The following is a 16030-nucleotide window of genomic DNA, read 5'->3' as shown; positions in this document are numbered from 1 at the left end:
TTCTATTTCAAATAAATGCTTTTCATTGAACTTTCTGTTCATAAAAAATCCTGAAAAAATAGTTTCCACAAAAAAATTAATAAAAAATTAATAAAATGAAGCAACACAACTGTTTTCAACATTGGCAATAATAAAATCAGCATATTAAAATGATTTCTGAAGGATCATGTGACACTGAAGACTGGAGTAATGATGCTGGAGATAAATTCAGCTTTGATCACAGAAATAAATGACATTTTACAGTAAATTCAGACAGTAAAGAGTTCATTTAAATTTTAATAATATTACCGTTTTTACTGTATTTTTGATTAAATAAATGAGCAGAAGATGTGGTTGAAGAAAATCTAATGGATAAACCAATTAGTGAGTTTCTGGATTTTTCCCCTTAAAAAATGTGTTTCAGCACAAATCTCAACAATGTCTAAAATTGCACTGCTTCATCATAAATTCAAACATTTCTCATCGAACAAAGCAAATGATCTGAGCTACAGGATCCACTTCTCATTTCATAGCACTGTACTCTTACTGAAAGCCATTGCCTTGTTATCGTCCATTTTTATTTCTCCCAATAAACTTTAAGAAAAAAACATCCGAGACACAGCTGATATCTACAAGAACCATAAAGAAGACTCTATTAAGTCCCTTGAGCTCTGAAAGAGCAAGCTCTGAGCAACGACACTCTCCTCTGAGAAACACCCTCTCGACTCGATGCGAGAGAGCACGGCCACAGACGCCAGTCGTCTCATTTCCATAAGCAGTCATCATTCTGGATATCATCTCCTCCTAAAGCAGCGCCTTCAAAGCGCCTGTCGTATATTCTTTAGAAAGATAAGTGTTAGATTACACTTTCAGATGTTATGACTCTGTGCGGGTAAAAAAAAAAAAAGAGCGAAACACAAACACACATCCAAAGGATTGCATTGGGGAAAGAGGGGGGATGGAGAAGACGGCATTTGAAGTTGATATTTGATATTTCATACTGCCATCTGTTATCAGTATAAATCAGCATGAGCATTTCAGCGGTCAAATTGCTTTCGATCGCAATCCGCCGCTCACACCCCCCGTGTCACTTTCTCTCTCTCTCTCCGTCCCCTGTGTCTGTCTGATAAGAACTATTCACTTTAATTCACTTTTTCTGCAGTCAAACTTCCCCGTCCGCACACACTACTCAACTCGATCGGTCTGTCAGTCACTCAGACGGCCGCTCCGTTCATCTTTATGCAGTCATTTTCATCAGAATTCAGGGACCTGCGCTAAACTATTGTCTGTTAGTTTATTGCATTGAAGTCTATGGCAGCCTCTAGAACCGTATGGGAAGAGTTGGTACTGTATCTGATTGCTATTTTAGTGCAGCTCTCTCAAATCACCATCAACACTCTCACATCCGTAAAACCAACGGTTCTGGTTCCTTAGGTCATGCAGAGTTCAATCTTCAATTTATGCCACACTACATTTCCCACCATTTAGTAAAATCAAAGCAACAAAAAACGAGAGACATAAACTAGTACACCCTTGTGAAAAATAAATGATTTAAACTGATTCATTTTCTGACACTTAACTGCATATTAATTGATTGCAACTAACTGCAATATTAAATGCAATTATCTGAATTTTACAGTGATCTTATGTCCCACTTTAAGTACATTGTATATGTCATTTCATAATTATTTCTTTGAAATGTGGTTAAAGTGTACTAACAAATGTAGGGTACTTTATTTAGCACATTTCAAATATATTAACATTACAATTAATACTAAATAACTACAGTTAACTTTAGCCTATTAGTCAACACATCAAAATAAGTGTACTTCTTTAAAGCACGACAAATGATTATTCAAACTATTAGTTAAAATGTACTTTAAATGTAAAATTTTAATTTGATATGAGTAAAAAGTGCATGAAAGTGGCCTTTTGTTTCATTAATATTATATTATCTGTAAGTACAGTTTTTAGAAATGTTCTTTTAGAGCACACTACAACAGCACATTCAATCCACTTCTTTTTCACAAGGGCATGTTGGGAATTCAAACCACAGTTTAGAGCCCAATAATACGATGTGCGGTTACTGTGCGTTACAGACAGTGGACGACTGACCTCTCCCCTCCCTGCGACCCGCCGGGCCACGATCAGCTGAATCATGCCTCTCTTGTTGCCCTCGATCGACATGGACTTGCGGAGGGCCTCCATCGCTTCCTGATTGGTTGTCTCCAGTAGAGACTCTCCATTAACCGCTATCAGCTGGTCATTTATCCTCAGCCGCCCATCCTGTGACCGCACAAACAATAGCATATTAAACGTTTTTTTTGGAATATATGAACATTAAAAAAAAAGTATGAGTCTTGAGTCCCGTAGCCAATCAGAGAGCTGCTCCTCACCTTGCAGGCGGCTCCTCCAGTGATTATAGACTTGACGAAAATGCCCAGGTCAGCGTGGCTCTCTTTAGATCTATTGCCCTTGACGCTGACCCCTAACCCGGCCGATCCCGAGTCATTGAGAGGGATTTCAAACGTCATAAACTCCCGCGTTCCATCCGGGGTCAAAATTAAGTCGTCTTGCTCTTTCTAAAGAGATAAAGAATAGGTAAAATTATACTTATGAGTTAAACATAGAAAGTGTATTTATTATTTTTTTTTCAATATTAAAATATTTTTTCACAATTTAATATACATCTAAAAATAAGCCACTCATTCCACCAAAGTATATGAACACTGTGTCTGTGGCGTTTTTCAAAGCAACCCAATCAGCCCAGCATCGTAGCAATTTAACCAATGGCATGAGTTTGGGGCGGGGCTTTCTGTCTGTTTGACCAATGACAGGCAGGGAAATGGAAGCTTGTTTCCGTCATGGTATTAAAAAAAAAAAAAAAAGGTAATTGTGTCTTTCTCTCACAATTCAAACTTTATTCTCGCAATTCTGAGTAAAAAAATAAAATAAAAATCAGAATTGTGAAACAAACCTGTGTTTTGTTACCATCATGGAATTTTTTTTTTCCTCAAAATTCTTACTTTTTTTATCTCCTAAGTTGCAAGTTTGTAGCTCACAACCCCTACTTTTCTTCTCAGAATTGTGAGTTTCTATCTTGATTAATTTAATTTAAATTCTGACTTTAAAAAGTCTGTTTAATTCTGACTTTATAGCTCACAATTATGATTTTTTTTTTTTTTTTTTTAAATTGCCAGAAAAGAGATATAAACCCATGAAAAAAGCCAGAATGGATTCATTCATTCAGAATTGGTTCATTCATTCATTTTTCCCCCTTCGCTGGAAACAAGCATCTACTGGAAAGTGTTTGGAAGATACCTTTTTGAAAACAATCATTTTGCAGATCCATTTTGTGACATAAGTGGTGTATAAAAATGACATACCTCAGCTTTAATAAAAAACAAAAGTGCTTAAAACTAAATGTAACAAAAGGCATCAAATAAAAACAAAATTCTTAAAAAAAAAAAAAAATAGTTTTGTCACTTTATAAAGGAAGGATGCTATAATTCAACTGTGTTTATTGTGTTCATATTATTATATTCATTTTGTTAATCTTGAATGGCATTTTATTAATGTGTAAGCTTTGAGTTAATGATGTTTTTGAGTATTTGTAGTTTAAAATTACTATTGCTTCCCCTGGCAGAAAATATGCTGAAATTATGGTTTAAAACTTATCATATTTAATTACTGTGAGAGCACTTTGAGAGGTGGGGAGAGATTAACACAGCGGGATCACATGACTCATTAAACAGGATGTTTACAATGGTTACTATGGAGATCTGTGTTAGCGCCCGTTGAGTGGGTGCTGTCCTGTTGTAAACAGGGACAACCGAATCACAGTGCAGAATCAAACCCTTCATATATAGGCACCTTGATGGAGTAAAATCCAGAAATACATTTTCATATCACTATATATCATATTTGGACACTTTGTCATTTCTAGCTGATCAATATCATCTTGATCACAGCTGACCAGGAAAAATCCAGCTACTGTGTTCCAAAATGAGCTTTTTTCCAGCAAGGAAGTCATTAAAAGGCGATTCACTGGGGAAAAATCCATTCTGTATAACACTTTTATACAAAGCAAAGGTAAAGTGTTTTAAGAAAGGTTCAGCACGCACACACACACACACACACACACACACACAGAGCTGAAGAATGCCAGGTGCCTGGCTTTAGTCCAGCTGCTGAGAGCAAAGAGGCTGGAGACGAGTTATAGAGATTCAGCCAAGCATTCAGGTGAGGCCCCTATCTCTCCTTCCTTTCATAATACACCTCACACACACCATCACCCCGTGCACGAGCAGTTGCTATGGCAACACAGGTGTCTCTCAGCAGACAACAGCAGCTCTCAGGTTGAGAACCTACATCCAGGTGAAGGTGGCGGGAAGAACACATGCGGCGGCGTCATCCGCGGGCGCTAACGCAGCGTTCACGCGTGTGATTTTCATCCAGTCATTTAGTTCCTGTCACAGCGTCAACAAGTACGCAAAAGGAGCGCAGTCTTTCAGAATGACACAATGAAGAGCCTCTCATCGGCTCGCTCTCGTTCCCCTAGAGAGGCCCGGCGGCCAGAACTGATATGCATTATGGATAGAAACATGGAAAAGACATCTTTCTGAGTTTTACTCCAATTCTCGCCTTTGACAGATAACACAGTTGTGTCGGTTGTTCCGTGGCAACCGAGACATAACATGTCAAGCACTTGAAGGAGTTTCCAGAGCTGAAGACACGGAGCCTCATCAATTACAGCCTTATTTTGCTGAGCGGGTTATTTAGAGGAGTTCAGATATATACTAATCAGAGACTGTACTCATGCTTGGGGAAACTACAACACTGCGTTTCTATAAGAATGTGCAGTGATAAATCAAAAGGAAGAGAAAAGGTTCCAGATTATATCCATCAATCAATCAATCCAAAGTGAAACTGATAGACAACATCCACAAATGATCAAATTCAATTATCTATCAGCCTTGTCATAACCAAACAGCAAACACAACCAAACTAATAACTGATGATTCAGACAATTTTAAAACACTTTTAACATTTTCTTAAGAAACATGAGTGCTGCTTGACTGTCCGAAAAATGCCATGACAAAGCAAGAGTGTAAGTTTAGTAAGGTTTGGAATTAATAAATAAAAAAATAAATAAAGCAAAGCAAAGTAAAACAAAAAAAGCAAAATAAAAGCAAAGATAAACAAAACAAAACAAAGCAAAAGAAAGCAAAGCAAAGCATACAAAACAAAAAAGAAAAGAAAGCAAAACAAAACAAAGCAAAGGACAAAACGGAAGTAAATGAACAGACAATTCTTCTGGGGGGGGGGGTCAAATTAGCAAATTTTGGAAAAAAGTTTGATTGTCGTTTGTCAATAGGGCAATGATGTATGAAGCACAGTTCAGACAATGTCACTTTTAAACTAAGCAGCTTTCTGTTCTGCACACAACAAGGCGAATTTGAGTTACCAACTTGAACCCATTGCGAAATCTGCATGCAGAAATCTTTCACCTTAAAATTTAATTCCTGACTATTAATTTCGGCCATGAAGCTTCAGTATGCCAAGTAATTTTGAAACAAATACTGTGCCTGTGCTACAGGTGGCTTAAAACCAAATTTCTCGGTCACACTGAGACTAGGTTCAAGGATCCTTAAGCTGTGAGTCTGAAAATCTAAACAGCTCCAATTCTCTGGCCCCAAAGTCACTGTGAAGTTTTATAGCATGCAACAGTTTGTTTGAAGGTCTGAAACTGTGTTACAAACAGCTGGTTCATTTTCACAACACTGTACATTTCTTTCACACTGCGACAGACGAAAAATTAATGACTTTATAAAAGGTGCATCCCGCTCAACCTGGCCCATTGTGCTCGGGAGTAATTAATTCATTCATAAGCTGACTGGATGGTGTGCATTCATTACATGCTTTTGTTTCCAGAGTGAGCTTGAATTATACTGTCAGTGCACAGACAATGAAGAGAAGAGCCCATGAGAGATAATACAGCGTCTGAAAACACAGAGAGAGAAGAGCAGACGTCTAGCATTCACTCTTATACTCCACTGGGACTTATAGACAGATTATACAGAAATAAAACAAGAAAGAAAGAAAGAAAATATGAGTAAATGAATGAAAGAAACAAAGAACAAACAAAAGTTCTAATAAAAGAAAAACATGACCTAACTAATGAAATAAACACTTTCAAAAGAACTAAAAGAGAGAATGCACTGATGAACAAACAAACCAAAAACACCCTCAAAATGAACAATTAACAAAAAGAATGAACAAATCAAATCCGTGAACACAGAAAAAAATAAATAAATCAAACAAACTACAAGAAAAGAAAAAAAAACTAACCAAGTAACAAAAACAAACATACATAGAAGCCTGTTTCCACCACTGAATAAAAAAATAAAAAATAAAAAAAGTAATTGAGACTTTTTATCTCACAATTACAACTTTTCTTCTAGCAATTGCGAGTTTTTGAGAAAAAAAGTCAGAATTACGAGATATAAACTTGGCATTGTAAGTAATAAAGTCAGAATTGCAAGATACTGTATAAACTCCCAATTCTGAGAAATGAAGTCATGATTGTGAGATAAAAAGTCACAATTACATTTTTTGTTGTTGTTGTTGTTCAGTAGCGGAAATGGGCGTCCATGAGAAACAGAACAAAAGTAAAAATGTAACAAAAATCAGACATTTATGAAATAAACACTTTTAAAAGAAAAATAATAATGAACAAACAAACAAACATAGAAACAAAAATCAAAGAAAAAACACCCTCAAAATAAACAAATAACAAAAAGAAACTGAAGATAAAACAAACAAGCTGAAGGATAAACAAAAGACTAAGCAAGTAACAAAAATGTAAAAGGAATAAACAATTTAACAAACAAACAAAATAAATAATAAACACCATATCACAGAGAAGGAAGAAATGAAGACATAAAAGAAAGAATTTAAAACATAAATGTTGCGCTCTAGACAAGAAATAAATAAATAACTAACTAACTAAAGTTAAAAGCAAGCAAACCAAAAACAAAAGAAAAATAACAAAAAGAAAGAATGAACAAACAAATCAGTGAAGGCAGGAAAAGAGGAGATAGTAACAAAAACATTTAACAAAAAAACTTGAGAAAATGTAAACAATGTAATGGAGGGAGGGAAGGGATGAAGAAAGTAAAATAGAGAAATGAAAATATAAATATTGCTCTCTATCTTCAAACTGCTGCCGAGGTTTGAAACAATTAGCATGGCTGAAACTTTCTCGCCCGAACGGGGCAACGACATAAAGGTCACTAGAAATGAATTTAAGAGGCTACAAGAAATCAGTCAAGTATGTAATTGCAAAGAAGGCCTGTGCATGATAAGTATAGAAACATGAAATTTCTCACCACTGTTTCTTTGGCCCTCCACCTTCTGATAAAGACTGCATATTAAACACCTCCGACTAATGCACATTCAAGACTTTCAGATACAATTAGACCCGAAGACCCAAGAAAGAGAGAGAGAGGAGATTAGATGAGACAGTCAAAGCTTCGAGAGGAAGCGAGGAGCAAAAGAACTGTGACAGCTCAGCACCTAAAGCGAAGGTGACACAAAGAGCTGGAGAATGAAGTCAAACACCTCATTTATACATATTTTTACAAGGAACCAAATTCCCAACACAAGGTCGAAAGAATAAAGCGAAAAATGTCTGCAACATCGCAGGGCTGCATGATAATGCTTAAACAGTCGATCGTGATTATTCTGCTCAAAAATACAATCACGATTCTCATTTTTAATTTGTTTTTTTGACATTTGATCAAAATTATTGCACTTTCACATAAGCACAAATCAAAAGCCCTCGCACGGTTTGCTTACAGATTTAGTCACTGTGAACAGTGTAATCGACAACATGAAAGATAACTGACTGTTATTTGAGCAAAATCTTGCATTAAGCTATAAATAAATTATAAACTAACATCACAATTTTCTGTAAAGCTGCTTTGATGTGTGTTGTAAAAATAACTATAAAATTGACTTAAATTGACTTTTATGGATGACTATATCAGCTTAGCACGTTGTGCAGGTTGTATTTTAAACAATTTATCATGCAAAGTGCTAAAAAGGAATAAAATACAGATTAAATAATCGAATAAACATGTCTAGCTAAAATAATCTAAATAAGATTCAAAGCATGCAATAAACTAAATAATTTATTTTATTTTTTATTTTTTTTTTGAAGGCTGTTTATGGGAATCCTGTAGCTGACGGCTGTGATTAGACAAGGAAAAAATAGGGCAAGTTTTTACTCCTTTTGGGTGAGTTTTGCATTGGCATTGGGCTGGAATTTTTTTCTGGGACCTGGCAACCCTGCATATTACAGAGAGTGCACCTGTGCATGGTTGCCAAGTTGGGAAGATTAAACCACTGATCAGAAACTGTATCGATTTATGAAAAATGCACTGATTGGAGGATTTAAACTCTTAAAATCCGACAACTACAACCATGATAGCTTGTGGAGGCTTGTTGCCAATACAAGATGATTAAGAAAAAAAAAAAAAAAATTATATATATATATATATCAGGATAAATAACCAGCAGGCAAATATCGTAGATGACAATGCTTAACAAATCAATATCAGCAGAAATCCTGACAACGATTAAAATACGATGCATCCTACAGCCCAAAGCCTTCAGTGTGCTGATCTTATTTTGATTATACTTAATAAGCTGACAATATGCCTACAGAGGATGTTATGTTTTATAACAAGCCAATATTTGATCATTACCAGCATTGTGTTGTACATATAAACGTGCATGTGCTACAAGGACGACATCGTAGTTGAGACCTAACAGTGCTTGACTACACCACATGCTCTCAGCAAGCTCTGCCTGTCCCAAAACTGCTCTAAACTAGCTTGTTTACCAGCGCTGTACAGTGGCAGAACAGCGACCGCTCCATATGAACAGCTAGGCTAATTGCTGTCACAGCTGAGAGAAAAAGTGCTAAACAAAAACAGGTGGCAGCTCAAAACTGTTTTGTGAAACGAAAAGAAAAAAAATGCTAGCAGAACTCTATTGTCTTCCAATGCACTTTGCGACATTAGGCTTAATTATGGAAGTGCTTGGCTTTCCCAATCTGCAGCCGCGCAAACTGGCACGTTTTAAATGCGGCCCATAAAAGCGCTCGTGAAAGGAACGGCTGCTCATCTGCAAACTGTGGGGAAAAGAGAGGGAGAGAAAGGGGAAAAACAAGGGAACGATTTCAGGGGAGTAAAAAGGGTTCGAACAAGCAATTGAACTTAAGCGTTCCAGTCTGGCTAATGGAGACGGGTGAGGTAATTTTCACAGTAGGGATGCCAGGCGTAGCGCTTAAAAAGAGAGCGACTCGCCATGCTCGACTATCTTAAAAAAAATATGGGCTCGGGATAGAGAGGAGATTGGGATGAGCGGTTAATGGATGTCGCATTTGCAGCTTGGGAGGTTTTCTGACCTGCGGTGTCAAAAACTGAGTTTATGCGGATACCTTCAAGACATATGCATCTTTTTTGAATTCTGATTGTAGTTTCAGACTTTAAAACATGCCTGATTTTCTGTTCATTTACATAGTGATGTAGTTAGCTCCATGCAGCACTTTTTTAATTTTAGCTATATTAATTAATTAATTAATTAATGCCTACATTATTATTATTATGATTGTGATTATTATTATTATTATAAAATAGTGGCCAAAGTTAACACTACTACATGCTAATTAGCTAGCAAGCTATTTGTTTGTTTTCATGCATTGCCTGTCTAGGGAAAACTTCTGACAAAAATATGAGGAAAATAAAAAAAGACAAAGAAAAATGTTTTGAGAGAGGTAAAGAAAACAAAAGAAAAAAAGGCCAAAAAAAAAAAAAAAACAACCAAACAGAAACTAACAAACAAAAGATCTTACAAAAGAATAAAAAGTAAATTATCAAATAAAGAAAGAAGACTAACAAAAGGAAATAATAAATTAATGAACAAAAAAAAACAAGAAAAAAAATAAAAATAACAAAGAACAAACAAAAGAAATTCATGAAAAAACTTGTCTTAAAAAAAAAAGAAATAATACTAACAAAAGAGAGAATAAAGAAAAGAGAATAATCAAAAGCAACTACTGAAAAACTACTAATGTCAAAAAAAAAACTAAAGAACAAGCAAACAAAATTGGACAAATGTGCAAACGTAATTAATGAAGGGAAAGAAAGAAAAAGAAAGAAAAAAAAGACATTTAAATATAAAATGTTGCTCAATTTCACAATCAATCATATTAATTAGTACATTTAATACATATTTGTAATTATTTTGATTATTATTTATATTATTTGATGTGGAGAACAAACAGAATAGTGATGCAAATTCATAAAATAATGCGCCACTTTTATGCCATGTTATTTTACCTAAATCATTCTGAATAAGTTCATATATTATACAAACCATATTCAGAACTTTCAAAGACTTCAAAATTTTATTATTATTTTTTTTTTCCTCTTTTCTTTATGAATAATAACAGCGACTGCTTTAAGGGTCTTACACTATTACATTTTCTCGGCAGGTGTGAGAGAGCCAAAGTCCCAGTGAATGTGATAATTCATTCGCCGTTAAAAAACCCAGAAAGACTGCCAAGTTACAAATAGATCCTGATAGCCATCTTGGCTCAGAAACGGCTCCGTTCCCATGGTACAGAGCCCATTTTGCCGTCACGACATCTCAGATGAAACACTCTGGCCAACAGCTGCCAGCAAGGACAGCGACAGGACCGCAGGTCTCACACACGCAGAAGCTGTGGAGAATTACCTCACTGCAACTATGACAAAGCTTAAAGGCATAACATAACTTTGAAAGAAAGATAATTATATCAGAGCCACTCTTAGAGACCCGACATGAGCTCCCGAATAAAGAGGAAACTTCATCTGAACGTTTGGTCGTCTTCTTAATCATTCCCAAAGGATCTGACTGTGGTGTGGAGATGGACGGGATGCGGTCAGGGTTATGACCGATGAAACCAACGAGCTGTAATCTAGGACAAAACCACGGAGACACACCCATTAAATAAGAAAGGGGCTAATTATCTTAATCAAGCGGGATGCCCTCCTGCCCAAGCTCACTTCCTCCACTGGCCGTTGCTATGGAAACAGTCAAATGGGTTGATAACACAACAGATCTGGACATCATATGACACGCCAAACTCACATAAGAGCGTCATTTGTGCTTCAGGGGCGGCTCATCAGCAATCAGCACAGAACAACACCTGTCTGCAATCAACACATCCATCTACGAAACAGTCCACCAGGTTTAAATCACAGCTCTGGCAATTATTACAAACCTGGGCAGAGCTGTGGAAACGACATACACTTCAAAAACTTTCATTTAAAGGAACTTCTCCCCCAAAAAACTGTACATTTGCTGACAATATACTCACTTTCAGGCTATCCAAGATTAGGATGAGTTTGTTTCTTCATCAGATTTGGAGAAATGTAGCATTGCATCAGTGTCTCAGCAATGGATGCTCTGCAGTGAATGGGTGCCGTCAGAATGAGAGTCCAAACAGCTGATAACATCATCACTATAATACACAAGTAATCTACACCACTCCAGTCCATCAGGTAACATCTTGTGAACCAAAAGGCTGCATGTTTATAATAAACAAATTCATCTTTAAAGGATAACGCCACCGGTTTTCCATATTTGAATCTGTTCTTCCCTCAACTTAGACGAGTTGATACGTACCTCTCCTGTCTCAGTGCGTGCACTTAATCGCTCTAGCGCACGGCGCAACTATGCTAGTGTTTAGCTTAGCACCATTCATTCCTTAGGATCCAAACAGGGATGAATTTAGAAGCCACCAAACACTTCCATGTTTTCCCTATTTAAAGATGGTTACATGAGTAGTTACAGGAGTAAGTATGGTGACACAAAATAAAACGTGGTGATTTTCTGAGCGGATAAAAAATGATAACTATGATACTGCGCCGAGGTCGAAGTGCTGCGACGTGCTCTTCCGCCATGCATTATAGTTATCATTTTAACCAGTGGCGTTTTCTTTTAAGACATTTTTAATTTTAATTTCAAACTGTCACTTCTGGATTAAATAAATTCATAGTCCATTATAATGTTATAATGAAAAAGTCCTGTTGCCTCTCACATCAAAATCCACCCACATGTTTTTTAGAGCTTTTTGGCTTGTAAACGGTGTTTGATCTGTGCAGATTTCTCTCCTGATTCAGACAAGTACACTTTTTTTTTTTTACTGGGGGAAGCGCTATTATAGATTCGTATTTTAGCCAGAAGTGACCGTTTGAAATTAAAATTAAAATGAAAAATGTCTTAATAATGGATTTGTTTGTTACAAACATGCAGCTTGTGGCTTCTCCAGATGTTAACTGATGGACTGGAGTGCTGTGGATTATTGTGATGATTTTATCAGCTGTTTGGACTCTCATTCTGATGGCACCCATTCACATCCATTGGTGAGCAAGTGATGGAATGCTACATTTCTGTATAAAAACTGTACACTGTACACTGTTCTAGGCTGCATACTATGACATCATGAATTTTAATTTGCCTATTTGCATACTTAATGGATATTGTTGTCTTTCTTGCACTTTTAGCTTTATAAATGCAATTAAATCAAGAATGGAAGAGAATTCAAGTTAAGCTTTTTTTAACTTGACAATCACTATGAAATTCAAAACAGTGAGATGCACTGCAACAATCTGCAAAAATGTCCATTTAACATTTGTATTTTGCATTTGTAATTAACCAATAGTGTAGATGGACACAAAATTTGTCCTGTGTGAACAGATCCTTTCAATGAAAACAAACAAAACATATAGATAGATCATGTACTGTATACTGAGGATGCACATGGTATGTATACAGCATACTATAGTTCCTCAGTTCTAAAAAACAGTAGGTAGTATGCATTGTGAACACACCAATGCTGTCTGTGTTTTAAGGCTACCTTTGAATGATTGCTACAGCTCGCGGGCAATCAGAGACACTTGTTGAGCACGAACAAACATACTTCCTTCTTCCCAGAGCTTACAAAAGAGCTCTCTCAACCATTCCCATCAAAACATCCAGCAATCTCTAATTTAACAACTCTAGTCCAGTCTCTAGTGTTCAGGTAACATGCTGATTTGATTTCTTCCCCCTTTGAGTTACTAAACTTTCCCACATCCAGTGAACGGATTAAAAGCAAATATGGATGCATGAGGAAAGAAATGTTGAAATCTGACCTTTCTGTTGGCACTAGAAAAGACAAGTGTGCAAGTGTGAGTGCACAAAGTGATTCTGAGAAACGAAGATATTATCTGCTGTGAATAATTGCGACCATTTGAGAAGAAACAAAAGTTGGATTGTTGTTGTCAGTTCCTAACAATTTAACATTCACAAATTCCTTCCAAACCACATTTAAAAATAGAAACGTTCTTCTGTGAGAGAAATTGGAACAAAACAACAATAACAATAACTTGCATAGTTCTGAAACAAGTTCAGAAAAAAACCCAACAGATTTTCAGATGACTGGCAAAACGGGCATCACTAGCGGGATATCAAGCCAACTCATCAGCCGTATTAAAATAGAACCTGTCACACATTTGTCTGGATCTGGCCTCAATAGACACCATAAATCCAACTGTCAGTAGACATCAGCGTTCAAATTAATTGCGCAATTAAGATTCTCTTAGCTTGGCAGATCCAGCCTCTAATGGATCCGTGAAAAGTCTGAACTGGTCATGAAGAGGAATTTAATGTAGTGTTTAATTACTGTTCTGTGCCAAGCTGAAACGAGTTTCCCGTACACCCTGTCATCTGGACCGTTCTGGGAGATTTTGGATTGGACTGGTGCAGCCAAGAGCTGAGTTGCAGTTATTGTATGTTTGAACAAGGCAACAGTCATGAACATCAACTCCAGCTTGGAGAGAGCTCCAATTGACTACAGATGGGCGTATTATATGAACATGAATACAAAAAGCTCATCGTCATTCATAGGGCTATTTTCAGGGAAGTTGAGCCAGAAAATGATGCATATGAAATAGTTTCAAGAGTACAAAAAAAAGCTTTGAGATCAAGTTTTCCAAACAAACCAACTCGAAACTGCGAGAGATTTCATTCATATCTGTCAAGTTTTCCATGAAAGAATTCAACAGGCTCATTGGAGACTTCCTGCAGTCAAGACTAGGGCTGTGCATTTTGGTAATTTGGGCTTATCAAGTGCTCTACAGATAAATCAGCCACAAGTATTTGGGGTGAGCCATGAGTGCACCATTTTATATTGCCAATCTACGTACAACAGCATCAGATAGAGAATTAAGATTCACAAAAAGGTTGAACTGTGAAAATGCCTCAAGAACCATGTTTTCTAGTCCATTCCTTGCAATTAGTCACATTCCATGGGATTCAGGGATGTGCATAACTACCTATTTTCATTATCGACTAGTTGGATATTTGCCTAAACCAGGGGCACCCAACCCTGTTCCTGGAGATCTACCTTCCTGCAGAGTTCAGCTCCAACCTTGATTAACTGAACCAACTAATTAGGATCTGAAGGAGCACTTGATAATTACAGACAGGTGTGTTTGATCAGGGTTGGAACTGAACTCTGCAGGAAGGTAGATCTCCAGGAACAGGGTTGGGCACCCCTGGCCTAAACAAAGTCCACCTCATTGGTCAGTTAGCTGAGTGTTGGACTACTAGTCTAGTAGTTAACCATGGCACATCCCCACAATCTAGCTGCTTTCAAATGCAAGAATATGAGTGTTAAGCACAAAGGAAGTCACTATGCAGAGTGTCCATTCTGGGTTAACAAAAAAAAAGTAAGTAAATAAATGAATAAAGCAAAGTGAAACAAAAAAGCAAAACAAAAGCAAAGCAACAACAAAACCAAAACAAAAGCAAAGCAAAAGGCAAAACAAAAGCAAATCCAAACAAGGCATCCCCATATGTCCATCCCCACTCAAGATGCTACCAGTTAATTGACTCAACATGCTAATGTCAATCAACACACCTTCATCTTTAGCTGAAGCTTTGGAGGTAATTCCTATTTACTCTTGTTCCTTTGTTTCCTTCGTCCTGGTGTTGCTGATGTTTTCACAATGAGTTATGTATTTTGCGGAGGGAAGGATGTGATATACAATCTCCGCTTATCGCTCTGGCTTAGCAGCGGTCGCAAACACACGGAACTTCTGAGCGTTCTCAGCAGTGCCCACTGGGAGATCAAAAGGAACGATAAATTGCGGCCAGTGCAGACCAGACAGCCGGCAGAAGAGCGTGGTGGGCTTATTGTTTACACGATGGAATTGCTTGTGTGTGTGTTGTGTTGTTCTAATGCTCTCACGCCGCCGCTGGCCACATTAGTGTGCCGGATAATTGCGTTTTCTGACATGAATAATTCAGCAGCAGGCCTCGGAGTGTGTTCGTGAATGTGTGTCTCACCGAAGTGGCAAGGTAAGATTTCATCAAGTGCAGGATGTCTGTCAAAACACGTTTGCTCCCTTGCCGGTGTTGTCAGTTCTCTTTTTTCCTGTCTTTTCTCCACAGTGGATTTTTTGATGGCTCCCTGAGATGCCTATCACATCTCTCATTCTTTCCCTCTCTCTCCATCTTCTGGCCTATCTGTCTCCCGCTGAGTCGCGCTCCCTCCCTCTCCTCCCAGATCCTCCCACTTTCATCATTTCTCCTATTCCTTCACCCGCACTGACTATTCAGCACTCCTCTGACATCCTTTTTTCAGTTCTGAAGCACAAATGAATGGTTTATATTCAAGGCTCTCTTCCAATTTCCGAAATAAACAAACCTGATGCAAATGTTAAGATGGCAAGGTGCTCCATAGTCTCAGACGTCACTGCCATAGAGCGCCAACAGACTGTTTGGGGCCAATTTTATGCATGCGGCACACATAATGAAGCTCTTGCAAAATCCAATCTGATTAGCTTTACACAAATCCTGAGCATTTGTGTATACAGGATTTTATTGAACTGCAGAAAACAAAGCCCTATTTACAAGTTTTCAGACTTCTTCAATGGCCCACTTCCAAAGA

At 37.3% G+C, this 16030-nt stretch overlaps 1 protein-coding gene across 5 annotated transcripts in view; it reads right to left on the bottom strand.

The window, feature by feature from the left end:
• The window catches only part of pard3aa (par-3 family cell polarity regulator alpha, a), a 481810-nt gene that overhangs the window by 207365 nt on the left and 258415 nt on the right, over positions 1-16030 (bottom strand). For all 5 annotated transcript variants that reach the window (XM_058764715.1, XM_058764717.1, XM_058764713.1 and 2 more), the window contains 2 exons: positions 2376-2561; positions 2095-2265 (listed from right to left, as the gene is read on the bottom strand). In XM_058764715.1, coding sequence (XP_058620698.1) covers positions 2095-2265; positions 2376-2561 — 357 coding nt within the window. The remainder of the gene's footprint in view (positions 1-2094; positions 2266-2375; positions 2562-16030) is intronic.

This window comes from Onychostoma macrolepis, chromosome 24 (assembly GCF_012432095.1).
Source record: "Onychostoma macrolepis isolate SWU-2019 chromosome 24, ASM1243209v1, whole genome shotgun sequence".
Lineage (NCBI taxonomy): Eukaryota > Metazoa > Chordata > Actinopteri > Cypriniformes > Cyprinidae > Onychostoma > Onychostoma macrolepis.
The sequence above is the reverse complement of the archived record's forward strand: the minus strand, read 5'-3'. Positions and strand labels throughout refer to the sequence as shown.